This window comes from Glycine max, chromosome 5 (assembly GCF_000004515.6).
Source record: "Glycine max cultivar Williams 82 chromosome 5, Glycine_max_v4.0, whole genome shotgun sequence".
NCBI classification, from domain to species: domain Eukaryota; kingdom Viridiplantae; phylum Streptophyta; class Magnoliopsida; order Fabales; family Fabaceae; genus Glycine; species Glycine max.
In genome coordinates this window covers 37658616-37680918 of record NC_038241.2, presented here as the reverse complement: position 1 = coordinate 37680918, position 22303 = coordinate 37658616, and the positions used below count along the sequence as shown (strand labels likewise).

The 22303-nt window shown below is 30.1% G+C and overlaps 2 protein-coding genes and 1 pseudogene across 2 annotated transcripts; 2 read left to right on the top strand and 1 right to left on the bottom strand.

The window, feature by feature from the left end:
* Positions 1-472: 472 nt before the first annotated feature.
* On the bottom strand, positions 473-8163 carry LOC100776921 (uncharacterized). The gene is made up of 5 exons (XM_006580270.4): positions 7623-8163; positions 4225-4726; positions 3625-3826; positions 1520-2035; positions 473-935 (listed from the first exon to the last, which is right to left on the bottom strand). The coding sequence occupies exons 1-5, from the start codon at positions 8026-8028 to the stop codon at positions 519-521; spliced, it is 2043 nt and encodes a 680-aa protein (XP_006580333.1). The 5' UTR covers positions 8029-8163; the 3' UTR covers positions 473-518.
* A 7188-nt stretch (positions 8164-15351) lies between these two features.
* Positions 15352-16069, top strand: LOC100776383 (cell wall / vacuolar inhibitor of fructosidase 2-like; annotated as a pseudogene).
* A 1735-nt stretch (positions 16070-17804) lies between these two features.
* Positions 17805-21954, top strand: LOC100784411 (chromatin assembly factor 1 subunit FAS2). Its single transcript, XM_003525070.5, has 12 exons — positions 17805-18027; positions 18119-18230; positions 18451-18477; positions 18563-18635; positions 19159-19262; positions 19402-19613; positions 19705-19801; positions 20201-20273; positions 20476-20564; positions 20771-20909; positions 21003-21103; positions 21181-21954. Exons 1-12 carry the CDS (start codon positions 17914-17916, stop codon positions 21795-21797), a joined length of 1758 nt encoding a protein of 585 aa, XP_003525118.1. The 5' UTR covers positions 17805-17913; the 3' UTR covers positions 21798-21954.
* Positions 21955-22303: the final 349 nt, after the last annotated feature.

Genomic DNA, 22303 nt, shown 5'->3' with positions numbered 1-22303 from the left:
CATAATAATACTCCAGAATGTGTCATGGAGTTTAACTCAATATTGAAAAAAGTGTAAGAATTATTATAAATATATTATCATTAATTCATATAGATCCAAAAAATACTGCACAAAAGTCACTGATTTCATTTTTTCGTAACTGTTATTTTTCGTATTGGATAAGTAATTCTTATATGCATATAGTTTAATTTAAAGTTACAGAAATATATTTATGAATTCTAATGCAAAATTACGTACACGTTTTAATATATGAACAGAGAAAGAAAAGTTTATTATTTTAGAAGAAAAAATACTTTTAAACTCTTCCAACTTTAATCCAAACATCTACATAGTGGTTCAAAGTTGAAGTATTCTGAATTTTTTTTAAAAGGTGAAGGATTCTGGATTAATAACAAATTATGTTTAGATGTTTTGATACTTTATTAAAAGGAATTAATTGTACGTAGTAGCCTATTAGAATAAGATATGTAGATTAGCAAATGATGCTTGTAATATAGATGAACAAATTATGGTTGTGATTAAACTCTAAAATAGAGGATACTGGGATTTACATCTTCATGGAGTATGTCTTCAGAAGGGAACTTAGGGAGAAGACTAGCTATATATTTTGCTATATCTAAGTATGATTTCCTTAACATACTAACTTGTTTAACTCCAATATTATATTCATTGCCTGTTTTGAGTGCTTTCAAATCATTGTTTGTTTCCTCTGGAGTTTTTTGAAAGTTGCAATTCTTTTCCTTGATCAAAGTCTCAAGTTTTTCTGTCTTCATTCTCCAACTTCCGTTTCTCAAATTGAAGCTATACAGGGGAAGGAACCGTTGGCCATAGATTGCTGCAAACTCTATTGCTGTTAAAATGAACTCAAATTCCTCCTCCTCCATGTAATAAGGAAAACTAACCCTAGTCCATCCGGGTTTTACTCCAACATAACCCTGTTAAAAAATAAACAACCTTGGCTTAAACATGTTCTTTGTGTCTTGCAAATATAATATGATGAATTTTAGTGCTATTCCTTATCATTTTTCTTTTAGTGTTAACAATGTTTTTAACCCGTGAAATATTTACTAAATTTTAATTTCAGTCTCCAATTTTTTAAAAATTGATTTTTAGTCCTTATATATATTGAAATATCTAAATACTAAAATTTAATGATATTTCGAGGACTAAAAATACCATTAAACCATTTTTTGATAATTTTTATTCTCATAAGTTTCTTTTTAAAAAAAGTATATGTCATTTTTTAGTGATCATATAAATACATTTAACTTTCTCATATAATCACTTTAAGATGACAAAGATGTAACATGTCTAGATGCATTTTGCGTCATAAAAAATCAATTTTAAAATTTATAAGAATTAAAATTAATTAAAAATTATAAGGATTAAAACTAAATTTTATCATATGAATTAACTTTTTATATATTAATCAGAAATATTTTGAGTTTTTGACATTAAAATTAAAATTCAAAAGTTAAAAATCACTCGGAGCAAGGACTAAAATATTGAGAAAATATACCTCTTGAATTGCTGATCTAATAGCAAGCGATTGAGATTCATTGATATTGAGCAATTGGTGGCCATAAGGTCCAGCACAAGCACACCCACCACGAGCTTGGATGCCGAAGAGGTCACTTAGAAGTGTTGCCACAAAAGGGCCGTGAAGTAGCTTACCTCTTTTGCTCCCTGTCTCTGCCCATAAATTAAGTTCTCTTTGATTGTCCTGTTTCTTGATACTACTATCATCTAGCCATTTAATGCCCCAACCATCTGATAACGAATTATTGGTGGTGGGATAAATGACAAATGACAATATTGCTTGTCTTTTAGTGCTTAAGTTGCCAAGAATCTCAATGTTTGGGTTCGATTTGAGTCTCTTGAGTGCTTTGTTAATGTACATGTGTTCACGTTTCTCAATCTCTTTGTAGCCGATGTACTCTTTCACCCAAAATGCCAATGCTGCTCTCACTGTCTGGATTATAGGAGGGGTGCCCCCAGTTTCCCTTTCCTCTATGTTCTCCAAGTACAGTGTATCCTGCCATATATATATATGAACACCCACACGCCCACATAAAGTTTCAAAGCTTACAAGAAGCTTATTAGATGAAGGTAAATGTGTTATATGGAAATTGGTTAGGATTACATGATTTCAAACCATGTAATTGTTACAACATGTTTGGTTTTAATTCACGTCCAGCTTAAAAGCTATATCAATTTGTGTTTGGCTGGAAATTGATAAAATTGATTTTGTAAACTTAATTTTGGTTAAATTTGATTTTGAAGTGATATAATTTATGTTTGAATATTTTATTATAAAATTAAATTAAACTTAAAATTCAATATAAAATTTTGAATTTAACGCAAAAACTACTCAAAGTTGTTTGAATCTATAATTAATTTTAAATCCAAAATCAATTTTGAATTATTTTCCAACATAAAACTAAACATATGAAAATGTATCCAAATCAATTTTGGATTTAGAACCAATTCTTCAACACCAAACTAAACATACATATAAGTGTATTTGAAAGGAAGTAGACAAAATTAATTTTGGTTAAAAGATTTTAAAATGATATAATTTATATTTGAATGTTTTATTATAAAATTAATTTATGATATAAAATTTTTGAATCCAACATAAAAGTTACTTAAATTGTTTCATCCCATAAACAATTATAAATTCAAAATTAATTTTAAATTTTTTTCTAACATAAAATCAATTTTACACTCATAATCAACTCCTCCAACATCAAACCAAACATACACTTGATACCTTACGCTTAATGCACAATTGGACGTGAAAAAAAAAAATGGACAGACGCATGTATGTCACTTGCAAGCAAACACCCACTTAATTTTCTCACAAGAACATTTAGAGGAAAGAAATTGAATTTATATATCTTCTTGTTTAATAAAGAAAAATATATAACAAAAAAAGGTGTGAGATTAGATCATTGATATGATGGCGAGAGAAAAAATATTATGGAAAAGCATCAGTAGTATAACTTTTTAAGAAAAATGTGTGGATTAAATATTTAGATGAATTATTTTTCACAATTAAACAGGTTTTTATATGAAAAAAAAATCGAACAATTAATTTGAATAATAATATTCATACAACCGATTTTTATAATATTTTACAATTTATTTTTCTCTCTATCTCTCGTATGCGTCACTTACCTTATTACAAACTTCTTTCTCTTTTTTTTTTTATTATCTCCATGTTAATTACTTTGTAAGAATTGTTGTAAGATAAATGCTATAAGAGTTCATTTATCCAATAATTTTATATGTATAAAAGTTTAAAATTATTAAGATATGAATATATTGTTATAAGTAATTTATTTTTGGTTAAATTAGAAAAACATAGTCCTACACGTGACATTATTTTTCATTTTAGTTCTCATAAAAAACATATTTATGAATTGACATTTGTACATTTTGGTTTCTATACTTAAAATTTTGATTTATAAATAATTTTATCAGGGGCCAAAATATTGAAAATAATCATATAGGAAATAAAATAATAAGGGAAGACTTTTTTTTTCTTTGGTTACGTGGGATGACTAAATTATAATTTGACTTTTATTTTCCTTACATAAAATATTGAAACAGTGGATTTACCTTTTCGTTGAAGCCATTGACGTAATTCACAGTTCCACCTCCACAAGTTGATGGCGGCGAAGATCTTAACTTGTAGAGTGCATTGTTCATGAGGAGCACTCCAGGAGAGTCTGGGCCACCAAGAAACTTATGTGGACTCAGAAATATAGCATCATATCCATCACTCTGCCCCGACCTCATTTTAATCTCCACGTATGGACCGCTAAACATATAAAATAATAAATCCATTATCATCAAATTTTAACGAGTCATGATGTAGTACATATATAAAAACTTTTATATATCATATTCAGGTATTGAGGTGTCTATAAAAAGAGTGTTGAGGTGTCCATGACACTTTTTTAATTTTAATTAATTTTGTTATCATAATATTAGTGATTGGGAATCTTAATTATATATAAGGGGAATATTTTTTCTTTTAATATGATTTATTGATTCATACTCAAACATAAAATCTGAACCCTAACCATTTAGATTAAGTCTCACAACAACAAACCGTTATCATTTTGGCAATCAATAATGATAATTTTAATTAATTCAAGTAGACCGACCAAGTAAGATAAGGGACAACACATGCCCACAATTCTAAATGATGAATACCTGGCTGCAAAATCAAAGCATGCAAAGGCTTTGTACTTATGAAGAAGCTGAGCAATTGCTCGTGTGTCTGAGTAAATTCCAGTGACATTGCTACAAGCAGAGAAAGATCCCAACATGGGTCGGTTGGTATCTCTATAGGCCTCAAGTTGTAGCTTTAGAGCATCAATATCAAGCAACCCTTTTTGATCAAGACCAATCTCTACCACCTCAGCCAAGCTTTGCCTCCAAGAAAGGAGGTTTGAATGGTGCTCATGAGGTCCAACAAAAACCACCCATCTTTCTTCTGTGCCAAGGCTCTTCAAAACCCTTTCCCTCAAAACAGATGGCACAGCGATTCCCATCACTTCTTGCAGCCTCTTGATGGCTGCAGTTGTGCCCGAGCCACATAATATGAGTGCATCATCTTCTCCACCACCTAAACACTTTTTAATGTACTCCCTTGCTTCGTGTACCATTTTTGTTGTCCTGCTTCCCACGTAACTGTCGCACGTGTGAGTGTTACCTATATACACAAAATAACACAGGTTCGCAGAAATGTTCATAGTTAAAAAAAAAAAAAAATCCTCTCGAGAAAGTAATTAAGAAACACCAATTTTATTTGTGAGGTTTGATGTATATCCAAGTCAAGCAATAAAAAGGAACTCAACCCCCTCCTCCTCAAATAATATATATATATATATATATATATATATATATATATATATATATATATATATATATAAAATGTATATTTATCCGCATTAATTTGAGGCACACTTCTGGGCTCAGGCCTTGCTTTGGAATATTTGAGAAACACACCTGTCCAGATTTTTCTAGGGAGAATAAATAAAAATGCAATTATCACACTAGCATATCCATAAATTACTTTCATGTTGAATTTCGTATATCTGTCATTATGTCATATGAAAGTTTTCTACCTCTCTTATTTAATTTCTTAAAAATTAAATAGGATGTCATATTAAAACTTGTGTATATTTAAGAAGAGAGAGAAAGACACATTTTTTAAAAAAATATGGTCATGTAAGATTATTTCTCATAAATAATTACCCCAAACTATTAGAATCTATCGACCATTTGTTTGTTTGGAATTTCGTTAAATGTAAAAAAAAAAAATCTTTATAAATTGTTTCTGGAAGTGTGTTTTAGGGTCAAAACTCCAACCATATTACAGTTACTCTTTCTAAACTCAGTATATATAAAAAGAAGAAAAAACTCATGTATGCTTAACCAAAATAGAAACAAATCTTAACTCATTTTATCATATTTAAAATATTTTTTATCTGATTGAAATTTATTTTCAATGATTTTATTTTTATATGAAGTTCTTAAATTATTTCTTAAATGAAAAAAGTAGAATTAAATAATATTAACTAATTATCTTAATAAGTGTGTATTAGTTTTTTTTATGTTTAAGTCTCGTGGAATTATATATTTCCTCTTTTAGAGCCCGTGCACCAAGTGTTTTCATTTTCTATTTTTACATTTTAATTTCAAAACTGCAAGTTTATTTTTAATCTTTTTGTTTTTAAATATATATATATATATATATAGAAAATATTGAAAATAATTTTTTATGCATTTTTTTGTTTCTTGTACAAATATTTAAAAACATAAAACAGATTAAAAATAAGGTGGCAATTTTTGTTTTTCAGTTTCCTGAACAAGTATTTAAAAACATAAAGTAGGTTGGAAAAAAGTGGTTGTTTTCTAATTAAAATGTAAAAACAGAAAATAAAAAGTAAAAACAGGTTATTAGTAACAATTGAAGAATACAAATAAATTTATAATACTGATATATCTTTAGGTATCTTTTCCGATCAACTGAACTAAAATCTTTTGACACATTTTTTATTCTTATGTTTAAGACAGTAATATTTTTCACACAAGATAGTGATATTTTCTTATAATTGGTATTTAAACTCCATTAATTATCATCATTATTGTTGTATAAAAAAATTATATATACCCAAAAGGAATAAATGCATAAAATGAAATTATGAGAGTAAATCCTCTCTCATTAAAAAATTTCAATGTGAGAATTTTGTGTTTTAATCTTCATATTTATGAATTTGAATTGGGTCCACTATGAAATGAATATTAATACACAAAAATTCTTTAATTATTTTCGATGTGATGATACATAAACTTTGTTAACATCTTGTACTTGTGTATTATTTAAGTCAATTTCATGGGGCTCGGAACTTTAATTAGGTTTGACACAGTATTTTGGTACCCATAACCTTATATTAACATATTATGTATTAATATTTAAAGTTTAATATATTGGTAATTTAAAAAATCTTATCACAAATACTTTGGACCTTAAAATTTTTGGTTTGATACTTTTTCATGAATATTTTTTATGTAATATAAAAAATCCAAGTAAATAAATTTCTATAATAATAATAATAATAAAAGGAAAAATATAATTTAGGTTAATGAAATAATTCAACCTACTATGTACATGAACTGCTCAATTTTGAGGTTAAGTTGAGATAAATCAAATTAAAAATTAGTTTAGTTTTTTAGAGCTCGAGTTATATTACTCAATCAGATATATTTAGATAAAAAAATTTATAAATATTTTTAAATTAAGAAAATAAAATGAAATAATATTTTTAGACTTAAGCTTACATTTTATTATTTAACCTGTTATCAATTTTGTAAATTTTATCATTCAATTTTTTTCATATATTTTATCATCATATTTTTAATTTTTACACATTTTATTACCCAAGCTTTTTTATACATTTTTTTACCATCATGTTATAATAAACAACATCGTTTCATCAAAATTTAGTGACAAAACGACATATTTTTTATAAATTATAATCAACATACGTACATTAAATTTTGAAGAACTAGTATATAAATTGATTTTTTTTAAAAAATTGTTTTTTTAAATATTTATGAAAAAGTTGAGGCTTGAGCCCATTTTACAGCATTTATTCCTCGGAAATTTTATTATGAGAAGATGCATGCTTAAATTAAGTGTAGATGTCACAAGCTGGCATAAAGCACACCAACAAAATCAACCCAATGATAAATAAAGCTTAAAAAAATATTCTTATATATATTTTTTTTATTTTTAAGATAATTATATATATATATATATATATATATATATATATGACATTTTTGTTAAAATATAAGGCTTTTTTTTCTTTTACAAAAACTAATTAATAAAAAATAATTTTTTATTGGTGAACCTAAAATTTTAATTTTTTTTGTAATAAATGTAGTTATTGTTAATATTTTCTTCTCAATCTCTTCTTTTAGAAGGCTAGCTCGAACAAGAAAGAGATAAAAGAATCTTATAGTAAAAAATTCATATAATAGAATCCCATTATGACTATCAAATTAATTATGTTGATGTTGCTGAAAATTAATATACGTACCATAGAAAGGAAGAAGATGATTGGAGATGAAGTTTTCGTTGTAGTTGAGGCTGCGAGCGGAGGCGGTGTGATCAGCATATACAAGTATTCTTCTTCCAAGAGGAGAGTAAAAGTCCAGATGGTTACCAATAATCTGAGACCGCAACCAGCGCAGCTTTTCTTCCACGCATTCATTACACGGCACACCCATCTCCACGAGCTTCTTAAATGACTCGGAATGGATGCAAAAATCATCATGAGATCTTTCTTCTTCTATATCATTGGTCTTGTTCTTGCCCTCATCAGCTACTGCATATTTGGATCTGGGTTTAATAATGTGACGTTGTTTACGTATGCAATATGAAATAAGAGGTGCAGCTTGGATCCTCTCCATCTGCATTCCCTCTGGCCAACATCCAACCCACATATCTAAGCTCGTGTTTGTAAAATTATACAATAATCCAAAGAGGAAAGAAAGAATAATATATGGATGATTGAGATTTTAGATGAAGATAAGTATTGTGAGATGAGAAGAGGAGTTTTGCAACATGAATGCTTTGAGAAATTGTCCTATTCATATTTATATTGTTAGAAACTTTTGCTTTGGCGGTAACGTATAGTATAATATATAATATATATGGTCAAAATTTATACGCAGTTGTTTAATATTTTTTGTGTTGTTTTTTAATTAGAATTTATGTTTAGTTTTTGTATTTTATATATCGTAACTTTTGATGTAATTTTTTTATTATAACAATTATCAAAGTGGGATTTTAATATTAACAAGTTATTAGTTTGATTTAAAATAAGGTTTCAATATGAAAAAAAATGTAATTAAAAAAAATGTTTCTAAAAGTGATTAATTAGGTCTTCAATAAAGATTAATATTTCACATTAATATTAAGATGATAAAAAAGTAATATTTTAATTTAAATTACTAAATAATATTAAAAATATCTATAAAAACTGTATCTAAGTTTTGTATAATAATGTCCTATAGATAATTTGACATTTTTCTTCTTATATCTTTTTTAATATTCTTATAATTTCGTTGTTTCTTTAATTTTTATCCTATCATTCTTTATTTCTCGTATTGTTCTCTTAACTTTTCTTATCTGTCATAAAATCTTTCTGGCATACCAAAAAGAAATAATATGTTATGGATAACAGTCGGTGGCGGTGCCATTCTGCTGTGTAATGTGGATTATATATACCAACTAAGGTATAATACTAGATCTAGCTAGTCTAGAATGCGAGATGCCAAAATCCAAAATTTTCATGGTTGGTTTGATTTATTTATTTTTTACTGTTTTGGGTACAAAGTTTTAAACTTATTAATTACCGTTCGTTTTGATGATGTTGGATTACGAGAGGGTATACATATGTTATGTGATATGTCTTCAGTTATGCAGTGAAATTTTTTACTATAACTGAAAGACAAATGTAATACTAGGACAGCATAATTACCTGCTAACTAGATGGATCCAATAATTGGAAGAAGATGTACATATATGATGTAGGTACTTGGTAGCTCAGGATCAAATTTATTAACATATGCATAATTAATTTTTCATGGCGGATGAGTTAGTCATACGGGCTACGGCTACTTGCCCTTTCTTACTAGAAATCTAGAATCTCCTTATCTTATACATACATACATATATATATATATATATATATATATATATATATATATATATATATTAACGTTTTCAATACACTTTGAATGGTATTGCAGTCACATTCTCATACTATATCGTTGTGATTGAAAGGAACATATAGGATAGTGGGATACCAACTATCCTCTCTGTGGTTAAATTAAGTAGGTGTTACAAATATACATTTCAAAGAGAAAATATTGATTCTTTTCCCAAGTACGAATTTGGAAAAAGAAATAGCGTGAACATCATGAATTAAACATGCAATGAATTCTTGACTTTAACATTATATAGTTAGCACCAACCATTCCCTGTTCCCTACTTAACCATCGTCCACCACAAAAAGGATAAGGATAATAGTAACCCCACCATTAACTACTTCAATTTAATAGTAATAAAAATACATGTCCTACCAAGACAGAATTTGTAATTTATTATACTTTTGCCTAACAGGTAAAGATTTACCTCCGTGAAAAAGATGATTCATTCAGATCGACATGAGAGTCCAACTACATTGCATTGTCAGAACCCATGTTGTATATTTAAAAAAGGTTGACCTCCTTGTTTCTCTCATATTACAATCCTCTTGCCGCTGAGCTCCCTTTCTCCTCGGTTCACAGAGACAAAATGTAAGATAGGTGTCAACCGTTCATCACGAAAGAAAGGCTAGCTGAGCCGAAATCACTAACTAAAACGAATTTAATATTAATCGAAAATACTAATAGAATAAAAATAAAACTGTTTTTTCATATAAATATCTCTTCAACACAACATAGGTCATCGAAAGGATCTCGAAGACCCACCAACGCACGAAAATCAGGATCTTTTAAAAAATAGATTCTTATTCGAAGGGTGCATAACCGCATGGATAAACGATCATTTAACGATCTCACTTTCTCTCATCACATTAATTAAGATGAAAATAATAATAATAATGATATATACTAAGTATAAAAACAATTAAATAAGCTGACAAAAAAACAATTAAGTAAATTAAAATTTAAAATTACAAGTAACAAATAAATAACAATAAAAAATATTGAAAAATAAAAAGATAATGACTCTAATAAAATGTATGGAGTTCATCTTCATTAACGGCGCCTTCAACTTGGTATTGTTGTGCGCCTTCTACTAATTTATTTTATGAAAAGACATCATTTTTATATCAATATTATGATAGAATGGGTAAAAATTAAAGAGTATATAATAAAATGTGCGGAAAAAATTATGATAAAATTACAAATGATGATAGTTGAACGTGTGCAATTAAAAAAAATCCTAACAGTTAAAAAGACAAAAAGTAGTTTTCTCCCATACCATGCTAAGATCTGATTTGTTTCACTTTAACAATTTATAAACGATGCGTATTGATGCCACAATAGGAAAACAGTTATACATCTTTTTCAGAATTTCCACCCCTCACGCTGTTGTCAACGTGGACATTTCACGTTCACGTAATCACGTCCATAGGGTATAATATAATATTATAATGTATCTTCATCGTGAACTTTGGTGTTTATCAACATGGTCGACGAGAGATGTGAGAAAATCCTCTGGCTGCTCTCAAGCATGTTAACGTTGCTGGCAAGACACCCTTATTTATTTTTATTTTGGTACATAGAATAACAGTTGTTAACTGTGACCAAGCAATCTTCTTGGTACCAGTATGTCACTAGCTAAATGCATTCTTTTTTTTGAAGAAAAAATATTTATATAGCTCCTCAATTTGCAAAACGTGACAATGTATTAATTTATCTCTCACTTGGCATTCAAGTTTTTTAAGTTGTCCCAAATTCTCAATTTGCTTTTTTTATATATAAATTTATATTTTTTCTGAATTAATTTTTGTTAGTGGTAGCGAACCAATCTTATATCTCTCACCATTGTTCTATTGTTCTTATATATGTGTGATTTTATTCTTCCGATCACAAGTTCTTTTGTTAATTACGAATTAAAAACAATGTAGAGAAACTAAAATCCTTAAATTAAAGTCTATTACGGAGTATAAAAATAAAGGATTCAATTCTTCGAAAGTGATTAATTCGCCTTAGGAAATAAATTTAGAAGTATTGATTGCTAATGAAAAAATCAATAAATAATGTTACAAATAAAAAAAATGATTTTGTACGAATATTAATAATATTTTTCTCTTCAAAGAATAAGATTACTCATTTTATCTTTATTTACAATAAATAAGAAACTAACTCATCAATGAATAAGAAATTACCCTTAATTTTCCAATAAAATAATAAGAAATTAATTTTCTCATTAATTTCAAACGGTAACAATAAAAAACTATTATACTATATTCTATAATTATATATAAAGAGAATAAAATATTTTGATGTACACATTTTAAATATATTTTATTTCTATAAGTACATCCATAAATTATTATTTTATTTTTATAATTATCTTTATAAATCACCCACTAACTTTTATTATTCTTCTTTTTAAATAAAAAACATTAAAAGGCCGTGAGACACCTAGTGTCTTTTTTTTCCTAGTATATATAAAACAAGTACATTTTTTTTTTTACTTATAACTTGATTGTTAGATAGCTACAATTTGATCCTTTGATTTTTTTTGTTTTTTTTTTGTTGAATTTAATTTTTTAATCTTTAAAATTAATTTAATTTGATCTTTTAATTTTTTTATATTTAATTTAGTCTTTTAATTTTTAAATTCTTTTTTAAAAAATATACATTTTGTAATGATTTAAAATCACTTAAGTGATAATTTTGAACGTAACAAACTATAATTTTTTACAATTTAGAGGGAAAGATCACATTAAATCAATTTAAAAAATTAGAGAATTAAATTAAATAAAAAAATTTAAAAAATCAAATTAAATCTTAAAAAATAAATTTGAGGACTAAAAAATTAATTTGACTTTACTAATAATAATAACAATAATATCATTACTTTATCCTAAAGTAAAAAGAACGTACGTACTCCGTAGTTCTTAGCAGCCCATATAAAGAAACGGGGTTGGAGATAGTTGGCACTTAGCAGCCTTCTCTGATTGGGTCATGCAATTGCGTTACAGGGTTAGTCAGAACTCAGAAACTTTTGAAAGTTAATTCATCGATGTCATTAACACTATTATTTATATATGGATAGGTTGATATAAAATATTATAATTCCAAGAGAAATTTTGATCAACAAACAGATTGCCAACGGGTCCTCTTTTTCGTGCTTACATCTTATTCCAAGAGAAATTTTCATTTTGTTCTATTTTGTAAAAGATGAAAGTTTTATTTTACTTATAGCCACAATCGAACATGTTTGAGAGAAATTAATATTTTTAATAAGTTGTTAATTGGTTAGGAACTAGGGCCATATTGTTACAACAATAATTGTTTTGTTTCAACAAAATGTGGTAGAATGAAAGACCCTTAATACTACCCAGTAGAATACCAATGATGTGTCAACTACAAAGATTCAAACTAAACATTGAATCTCCGGATATTTAATTATTTAATAAAAGGTCAAACTACTGTAACACTCTTATTGTTAGTGGAAGAAAATTTTAAGCATAACTTGAGACATGATTGATCTAAGGGTAAAGTAAAACTTTAGCTTTAAGCCTACTAATAAAAATATATTTGTTATTAATATTTATAAAGGAAAAAAAGATCTTATACATTGATAAAATAATCAGCATATATCAACAAAAAGACTCAACATATTTAAAGTAATTTTTTATAAAAAAATTGCTTATTGCTGAGTAGGTCCCTGGGCCTTGAGATTGATATGTAGGTCATAGTAGTTGATATTTAAACTGTTAATGCAAATATAAACAATAACCTCCCAAGTTAAAGACTTCCAAACATCTAGACGTACATGAAAAGGTTTGATAATAACAAACCCAACACTCAAATCATTCTTAGATATGAAAGACAAAACTAAAAGCTGAAATGATATAGTTTTGAAATCCGATTCAGTCAAATCAGTTAGATCGGTCCAACTGAGACCTGGTAATCTAATCGAATAAGTTTCACTATTGGATCGGTTACGCAATTGACCCAAGATAATCCGATCAAATTTGATTTATTAGATACTAGATCCCGGTTGGATTAGTCTGATCCGTCCGATTTTACATAAAAAAATTAAAAAAATGGATCATCTCTATGACATCATTTTGATGTCTCATTATTATAAATTTGTATTTTGGATTTTATAATATAGATGATTTTTTTTATTCAAATAATGTTAGTTATATGTTTATATATAATATATACATATATAATTTTGAATTTATAATATATACCAGGTTAAACCGAACCAATTACTGATGCACCGGTTGAACCACTGACCCATTACCTCGATTGGATCAATGACCAAACCGGGTTTCATACCTATGCCAAAAGGTGAAAGATTGAAGATACCAAGACACTTAAAGAAACTAGTCTAAGGACTTGGGGTAAATTTGTAAACTTCCTACTCATCTAGAGCTAAGCTACATGAATACATGATACAATTTACGGCTTTAAAAGATTAGGGTGTCTAATTAAGTGTTTAATGAACCCGTATAAGTAACATAGGCTAAAGGACACAAAAATGTGTGATTTTAGGGATAGAGTCATGAAACTCAAGTCTAAGATTGAGGAACTCGAGTTTGATTGTGCAAACATGAGTTTACACGCACGAACGAAACTCGTAAAGATTCAAGTCCCTTGTAAGTCCCACGAGCTGAGAAGCTCAAAACACATGTTTTCTAGACGTTAACCATGAGAACTCTGGATTAATTGTGGTGCAAAAGCTATAATTGACAACAATTCTAAATGAAAAGAAGTAGAGTGATATTGTTGGATTAGACATTAGCTTTGAATCAACTTTTTCTCTCGAACACCTTTCATCATATACTTTTTTCTTATTTATTTATAATGTGACAAGAACTTGAGCCGGAGAAATTATCAAAATTTATCAGCCATGAGTGCCTTACTCAGAAATCAATAAAGCTTTTAAATACATTGCAAAAAATGGAGAGGCTGTGTTGAATCATCCCCATGAATGCATAGACGTCAAATTATTCACTATTGATGTCCGAAAGAAAATATGTATAGGATAAATAGTAAACGTAAAAAAAAGTTCAAGGTTCTCCTTTGAATTTCATTGCGTTTGTATAAAACAAACTAAGGTGTTGATCTGCTGCCGGGTTTTACATATGAATAAAGTATATATTTCATCGCTGAATGGATTTGAATTTTGAAACTTTTATGCAGAAATCTATCAAAAGACTTCTCAAATAAATTAAACTATCTTGCCTGTAATGAGACGATTAATTACTACTCTTATGTTAATATTATTGATGATAAGAATTGGAGAATATTGAACTTGCAATAAGGCAAAATCTTCTGACAAAAAATAGAGCAACTTCAAAGATTTGTAGCCTTTCAAACGTGAGCAAAATCTAGAAGGACCCAGTAATTGGTGGTTGAAGCTTATTGTTCATGTGATGACTGAGAAACATTACAGAACTGGATAGGCATGGGATCTAGAGTCTAGATTGTTGTTGGTTGTGACCCGTGAATTAATTGGGCTCTGGATGTGTGCTAGAAGACTAGCATTGCCTTGTGGGTTATGAGTTGCTTGGTGCCTTCCAAAAAAGGTCTGCATAATCCGTAAATACAACAAGAAAACAACTCATATTTTACAACTAATGCTATGCTAGCCCCGCCCAAAAGATATGTACATCATTGCTTATAATTAACCAACAATAATGTACTACTAGCTAGTACTGGTACAGGATATTCCTAGTTTATCACAAGAACATGGACCAAACCATCAATGCTAGTGTTACATGTCAGGAGTCCTACATAGAACATTGTAAGAATTTGTAGTCTCATTTCAAGCCGAAAATTCAGGCAAATTATTAATTCTTGAAACGCAAGGCAAACCGGACGTAAAAGCACATCCGAACATATATCATTATGCCTTTTGACTTTAATTATTGCCTCGATTTTCATTACAATTTTAACACTATGCAATGGAGAATAAAGAAGTACATAGTATTTTAGGAAAGCAGTACTCGATGGCTTTAAAAACTGAAATCGTTCCACGTCAAAAACAGAAATAGGAAATCTCTAAAAACCTTTTTGAAATACGCAGTCCCCTAAATTATCGGTGTTGGTTATTCTTCTTTTGCTATCTCAATGGCTTCTAAGATCTTCTATCTATCTCTCCTCTTGCTAGCAATATCACTCTTTCAACCACACGCTTTTGTGAAAGGAGATGACAGTTTGATAGAAAAAACCTGCAAGAACACCAAGTACTACAATCTGTGCTTCTCCTCCCTGAAATCCAATCCAAGCAGTGCAAACGCATGGCTGTGGTCATGGTTGGGATTGGAATGGCCAATGGCACCTCCACTTCTCTCTATTTGTCTTCTCAGTTGCTTGGCACTGCCAACAAGGATTCCACCTTCAAAAGGGTGCTGAAGGAGTGTGTAGAAAAGTACAAGTATGCCAGTGATGCCCTCCAAGCTTCTGCACATGATTTGGCTAATGAGGCATGTGACTATGCTTCCATGCACATCACTGCAGCCTCTGATTACCCCAATGTTTGTCACAACTTGTTCAAACTCTACCCGGGTTTGGTTTATCCTACTGAGCTTGCTCCCAGAGAGGATGGTTTGAAGTGTTTATGTGATGTTGCTTTGAGGATTGTCGAGAATCTTAATTGGTAGCTAGTTTGCATTTGCACATATGCCAAAGTTGAACCACTTAATTATCTGGTGGTGTCTATTTTTCTTTTATACAAGTTCTATATTAAATATATACTTTAATCTTCTGAATGTTTGCAACAGCTGCGTGTAAAACAACAGTAAAAGCTTATATAAGAGCTTGTTAACTAATATGTTAATCTAGTATTGCTCCACGTATTTGGCTGAAGCTAATTATCTCGGATTGGCTAGCTGGGCCAAAAACCGACTAAATTTTGTTGACTGAGCAAAGAACTGGCTGGAAAATCAACAAAACCAAACTAGTAAAGCCAGAATACCGTTAGTGAAGTGGTTTGGAACTGACAAACTCTTTTTAAAATTTTTCTTTTAACTCCACCAAATACTAACTTTTTGTGCTAAATGAAAATCAAATGTCTGGTTAAAATAAAAAACTTTTGAGACTTGCTAGCTTATTTATTGTTTATTAATAAAAAAAAAATGAGATAGAAATATTGAACGACAAATTATGACTCTTAACAAGAGCATGTAAGTCAATGGGGTTGGGATGGGTATAGGATTCCCATCCTAGCCTCACTCCCCAAAATTCATCTATCCGTGGATGGGTATGGGATTGAATATACTTATCCTTCACCTATTATTTAAAAACAATGTTTTTTTTTTTTGCAAAAAAACATTTAATTTTAAGATTTTTTAATAAAGTCAAATATATTTTTTTATTCAAGATAAAGGTAAAAATCTTTACTCTAAAATAAGTGTAAAAGTTTAAAGGTAATTAAGTAACATATACAATATAAAATAAAGATAATTTAATTATTATAATGTGACATATGTACATATTCATCCTGTCTATTCAGTTTAAAAATCAAATATTATTTATATTCATTCTCAATTAAAGTAGATATTTCTCATTAAAATTAAGACAAGTTTATGATGGTAACTACATATATGAGTTTATTTGTGATATCTAAATGAGAGTTGTTCTAGTTGAAGATATTAATATTTTATAACTTACTGAATTAGGATTTGAATATCTATGAAGATAGGTGTCTATATTTGGTGACTTATTATCCCTTTGCTTCTAAAAGAGATACACATGGTAAGCTAAATAATTGCACGATTTTAAAAAAAAAAATATTTATTGGAAATGAAATCTCAACTTTTTCCCCACTATATATAATAATAACATATGTCATTGGTTAAAACATTTTTATTTTATTTTTGGTATTTGACCAATTAATTATATATATATATATATATATATATATATATATATATATATATGAAAAATAGTGGCAACATATTTTTAGGTAAAAAAGTTGTTTGCAAAATAATTGTTTAAGACATTAGCTAAAATTTGATAAATTTTTTTTTTAAGAAAATTGTTTTTCAATAATCTATACTTTTTCGAACAACTTTCTTCTCTCGTCAAACGTGTTATCCTCAAATTACTCCCAAATTTACCAACATTTTTTTTCTCTTTCACCTTTATATATATCATTTTCTTAATTTACTATGTAAATCTGATTTTTTTTTACTGTATTCAAAGTTTCAAACGAAGTTATCTTAAACATAGTTATCAAAACAAAAATTATTCAAATTATAATTGATTAAATATATAACTGATTTCTTAAATATATTTTAATTTTTTATTTTTAGAATCAGAAAAGATAGTATTACTCTTTAAAAAAATTAAAAAATCTTATAAAATACTTCTTTTTTAAGACATAACACAGTATAGAAACATTCCTATGTTTTTGGAAGCCATGGTTTGAATTTTGATGGTAGGATCTAGGATGTGTTGAGTTGTGAGGCAAAAAAGAAACAAAATAAATAGAATAGAAGTGTGGTAGGCCCATACAGCATTTCCCGCCAAGAGCAAAGGTGGGGGGCGCGAAAATCCATTTCCCCGTGTCTCTGTGGCTTCTTCTTCAACACTCTAAACCTAAAAACTTCGATACGGAAAAGAATGAAGGGTGGCACGGTTCAGATTAGCTGGCACGAGAGCAAGCCCGTCTTAACCCTCGATTTCCACCCTCTCTCCGCCACTCTCGCCACCGCCGGCGCCGATTTCGACATCAAGGTCTCTCTCTCTCTCTCTCTCTGGCTTCGCATTCGGTTAGACTAGGGTTAATCATTCGCTCGATTTCATTCCTCTTCTCGTGTGTTTGCAGTTTTGGCAAATAAAACCCGCGGGGTCGCCGAAGAAGCTTCCCGTAGTTTCCTATCTTAGTAACCTCTATTACCACAGCTCTGCAGTCAATGTTATTCGCTTCTCTTCTTCCGGTAAGTCCAATTCGCTGCTTCTCTTTCTCCTCCTAGGAAAAGGATACGTCAAAATTTCATTGGATCAACTACGTCTCAAGTTAATTCGCGCGCATATTGATTGACACGGAAATGGAACTCGTTAGTCATTTTTGCTACTGTTAATGACATTTGAATTGTCTTCCCTCACTTATTGTGCTGCAATTTCTATTAGTAACAACTTTTTTTTTTTTTTTTGCAGGGGAATTGCTAGCCTCTGGTGCTGATGGTAAGTCATAGTGTGTTCAGCGATGCTTTGCTTGAGTTAATGCAATTAGGCAATGTTTCATCTAAATCGGTTTTTTTTTTTTCAGGAGGGGACTTGATAATATGGAAGCTACATTCTACTGATGCTGGACAGACGTGGAAGGTTCTCAAGATGTTACGGTACGGCCTTTGCTTTGATTTGTCAATGAGCACTTAGAAGCACTAAAATTTAAAAGTTAAGCATTGTAAAATAACTAAAATGAACTGGCTGTATAGCAGATTTTGCCATATTTTAGCTGCTTGATATCCATTCTATTTGTCAAATTGTACATTCACAAGCTCCACAGTTTTCATAGTTTATTTGGAAAGGGAATGCGGAATTTGTGCTTACCTGTTTTAGTTTAACTAAGTAATGATTTTGCTGGATTTATTTGCAAACATACATGTAAGGAAAGAATGAGTATTGTTAAATTAGAATTACAAACTATGACTACAACCCATTTGTAAAGAACAACAACAACAACAAAGCCTTATCCCACTAGGTAAGGTCAATTACATGGATTACACGTCGCCATTTGGTTTGATTAAAAACCAAATCTTCAGGAACCATTCATATAGACCAATGACATTATTTTTTTTTAATATTCCTTTTAACATTCCTGTTTTACTGCATTGATTTATAAAGGATATTTTTATGCATTAGATCTCATCACAAGGACATTCTGGACCTGCAGTGGTCTACTGATGCCACATATATCATTTCTGGATCAGTTGATAATTGTTGCATTATATGGGATGTTAACAAAGGTAAGAAAGGCGACACATGACTGTCCTCAATACACTTGAACTGTTGCACATGGCAGTTGATAATTTGATATACTGTAATTGCAATGGCAGTTGATGTGCGTGGTTTATGTTCTTATAGTACTTGATCCTTGCGTGTCAGGAACTAACCTTCAGACATTGGATGCCCATGCACACTATGTTCAGGGGGTTGCATGGGACCCTCTAGGGAAATATGTTACTTCTCTTAGTTCTGATAGGACTTGCCGAATATACATGAATAAGCCTCATAAATCAAAGGGCATTGAGAAAATCAATTATGTTTGTCAGCAAGTCATTTCCAAGGCAGATCAGCCATTATTAAAGAATTCCAAGGTTAGCATATTAGAGGTCCATATTTGTCTTTATTTGCATCATTGATGGGTTGTTGCATACTTGAAGATCAGGCTTAATTTTCTTAATGCAGGAGACAAAATTTCATCTCTTCCATGATGAGACATTGCCATCTTTCTTCAGAAGATTAGCATGGTCTCCTGATGGTTCATTTCTACTTGTGCCCGCAGGTATTTGCTTTGAGCAGTAGTAGATCATGATTCAATTAATCTTACTTTTTGCACTAGTTCCATGGATGGGCTTTTGTAATTGCATGCAGATATTCTTTTAGAATCAGGCCAGTGCTTGAATATTTCATAGTTTGTCATCTTTTATCTTACAAAGAAGTGGACAAGTCTCTGGTCAAAGGAGATTGAATTGTTGATTTATGTATTGTTGGTTGTGTTCTGATGTCTGACTGTTTTTTCAATTTTCCCCTGTTTTACCTGACATCCTTATAATTTATTTGCAATTCATTGGTTGAATCATATCTATTGATTTCTTCCTTTCAAGGCCTGAATTCCTGCATAACATTTACCATATGCTTGGTTTCTTACTGATAAGTTTATGTCTCACTTTACCTATTTCAGGCTCTTACAAAATTAGTACTGCATCTGAATCTGTGAATGCGGCTTACATATTTTCTAGAAAAGATCTTTCTAGGTAAAAATTTCAGCTATTTTATGCAAACCCAAAACAGACTTCTAATCTTTTGCTTTCTAGATGAGTAGTTAAATTTCAATGCCACAAACTATACAATTTTCTGGCTTTTATATGCGTAATTATTCATGTGAAGTTAACGAATCAAGTTACAAAAGTATGTGTTTGTGATGTGTGTTACTTTATTATTTGACCTTTTATACAGGCCTGCTATACAGCTTCCCTGTGCAAGCAAAGCTGTTGTAGCTGTCCGATTCTGCCCCATATTTTTTAAACTTCGAGGAACACACTCAGGTATCTGTGTACTTAGTATACTTGTATTTATGAACAGTTATTATATATAAATGGTGCTAGATTGTACTGTTACAATTGAATTGCCTGAGTGGCCTGGGGTTCAGCTTAAATCCAAGCTTTCACTGCCAATTAGTATTGCTTAAAATTTACCTGTCTTGTAGAATTTATTGGTTACAGATGCATAATGCTCATTTTGCTTACTGCAGCTGGGTTATTTAAGCTCCCATATCGCATAATATTTGCTGTGGCCACTTTGAACTCATTGTACATTTATGACACTGAGAGCACCTCTCCGATAGCCGTATTAGCTGGTCTTCACTATGCCGCAATAACAGATATTACCTGGTAAATTTTAGTTGCTAGCAATTCCTTTTTAGGTTTGAGAATGAAGATGAATTTTTAGGGAAAGGTTTAACTCTAACTGGTATTGTTCACAAGGTCATCTGATGCTCATTATTTGGCATTGTCATCACAAGATGGTTTCTGCTCTTTGGTGGAATTTGAAAATGACGAGCTTGGATCACCTTACTCTTTATCAGGTAAGCAGCCTTCCTTTTTCTGCTGTCATATTGTCACCACTCTGAAGTTTTTAATTTCCCTATTATATATTTTCTAGAAGGAAAAGTCTCAAACGAGGATGGTAAGAGCACTGTACAGACAACCAATGACACTGTCACTGTACCAACTGAGGATGTTAGTGCAGTTTTAGCAGAGAGCAAGAAAATGGAATCAGAAGAGAAGGCTGATGACATGGTCATTGAAGCCTCTGGCAATATTGATGCTGTCGTAACAGAAAGCGGGGAAACTATAACACAAGAGAAGGATGAGATGATCAAGTCAACTGGGAATTTAGCAGATTTTAGGAAAAATGAAGCAGCAGAGAAAGCTATTGACATGGCCATTGAGGCAACCGGGAATGTTGAAGGGGTTATAGCAGATAGTAGGAAAAAGGAGGCGGAAGAGAAAACTGATGGCATGGTCATTGAAACAACTGGAAGTATTGGTGCAGCTGAATTAGATAGAAGAAAAGCTGAACAGGAAGATAAGACAGAGAAACAGCCAGCTAATCTAGATTCAGATGGTAAACAAAAGGAAGCAAAGGAGAAGACAGAGATTCTGCAATCAAGTTTAGACGGTATAAAATCAGGGCCACAATTGTTCAGTCCGAAGAGTACACCCATTTCAAATAAGCCAGCCAAGAAGCGTATTACTCCTATCGCCATTGATCCATGATTTTTCAATTCCTGAGAAATTCCTTCCACGCCTGCCTGTATACATCTGTTGTGCGCCATTTTTTGGAAGTCATATATTTCCTCCTCTCTAATGTTTTTCTCATATTTTTCGTTGACAGATTCTGTAATATAGATTTCAATATAATATTTAGTGAAAACAATTTTCATTTTGGAGATTTCTCCGTGGACCTGTTATTCTACTTCTTGTGTCCTATCTAATGCTCGGAGATAAAATAAGAGTGCAGGGGTGACGGATGAAATTAGTAGCGAACAAGGTAGAGGCGAAAGATCATCACCAAAGCTTGGTAAGATACTAAAAAGATAGCATAAAATGTCTTTTTTACATGTATTCATAGCTTTGGCGTGTCTGGTTTTAAGTAAAATTTGCTTAATTTGATGCATGATTGTGATGTGTCACCTTATTTTCAAAAGATATATATATATATATATATATATATTGCTTAATTTGATAAATATACTATTATTGTGCTTGATTATGTCCGGTTA

What these genes read in the sequence shown, in the direction of transcription:
- LOC100784411 (XM_003525070.5), top strand. Translation starts at nt 17,914, where the DNA reads ATGAAGGGTGGCACGGTTCAGATTAGCTGGCACGAGAGCAAGCCCGTC. An exon ending in CATTATTAAAGAATTCCAAG is followed by an intron (nt 19,614 to 19,704) that starts GTTAGCATATTA and finishes TTCTTAATGCAG; the next exon opens with GAGACAAAATTTCATCTCTT. An exon ending in ACTTCGAGGAACACACTCAG is followed by an intron (nt 20,565 to 20,770) that starts GTATCTGTGTAC and finishes TGCTTACTGCAG; the next exon opens with CTGGGTTATTTAAGCTCCCA.
- LOC100776921 (XM_006580270.4), bottom strand. Translation starts at nt 8,028, where the DNA reads ATGTGGGTTGGATGTTGGCCAGAGGGAATGCAGATGGAGAGGATCCAA. An exon ending in TCAATGGCTTCAACGAAAAG is followed by an intron (nt 2,036 to 3,624) that starts GTAAATCCACTG and finishes TATATATGGCAG; the next exon opens with GATACACTGTACTTGGAGAA. An exon ending in TTAGATCAGCAATTCAAGAG is followed by an intron (nt 936 to 1,519) that starts GTATATTTTCTC and finishes ATTTTTTAACAG; the next exon opens with GGTTATGTTGGAGTAAAACC.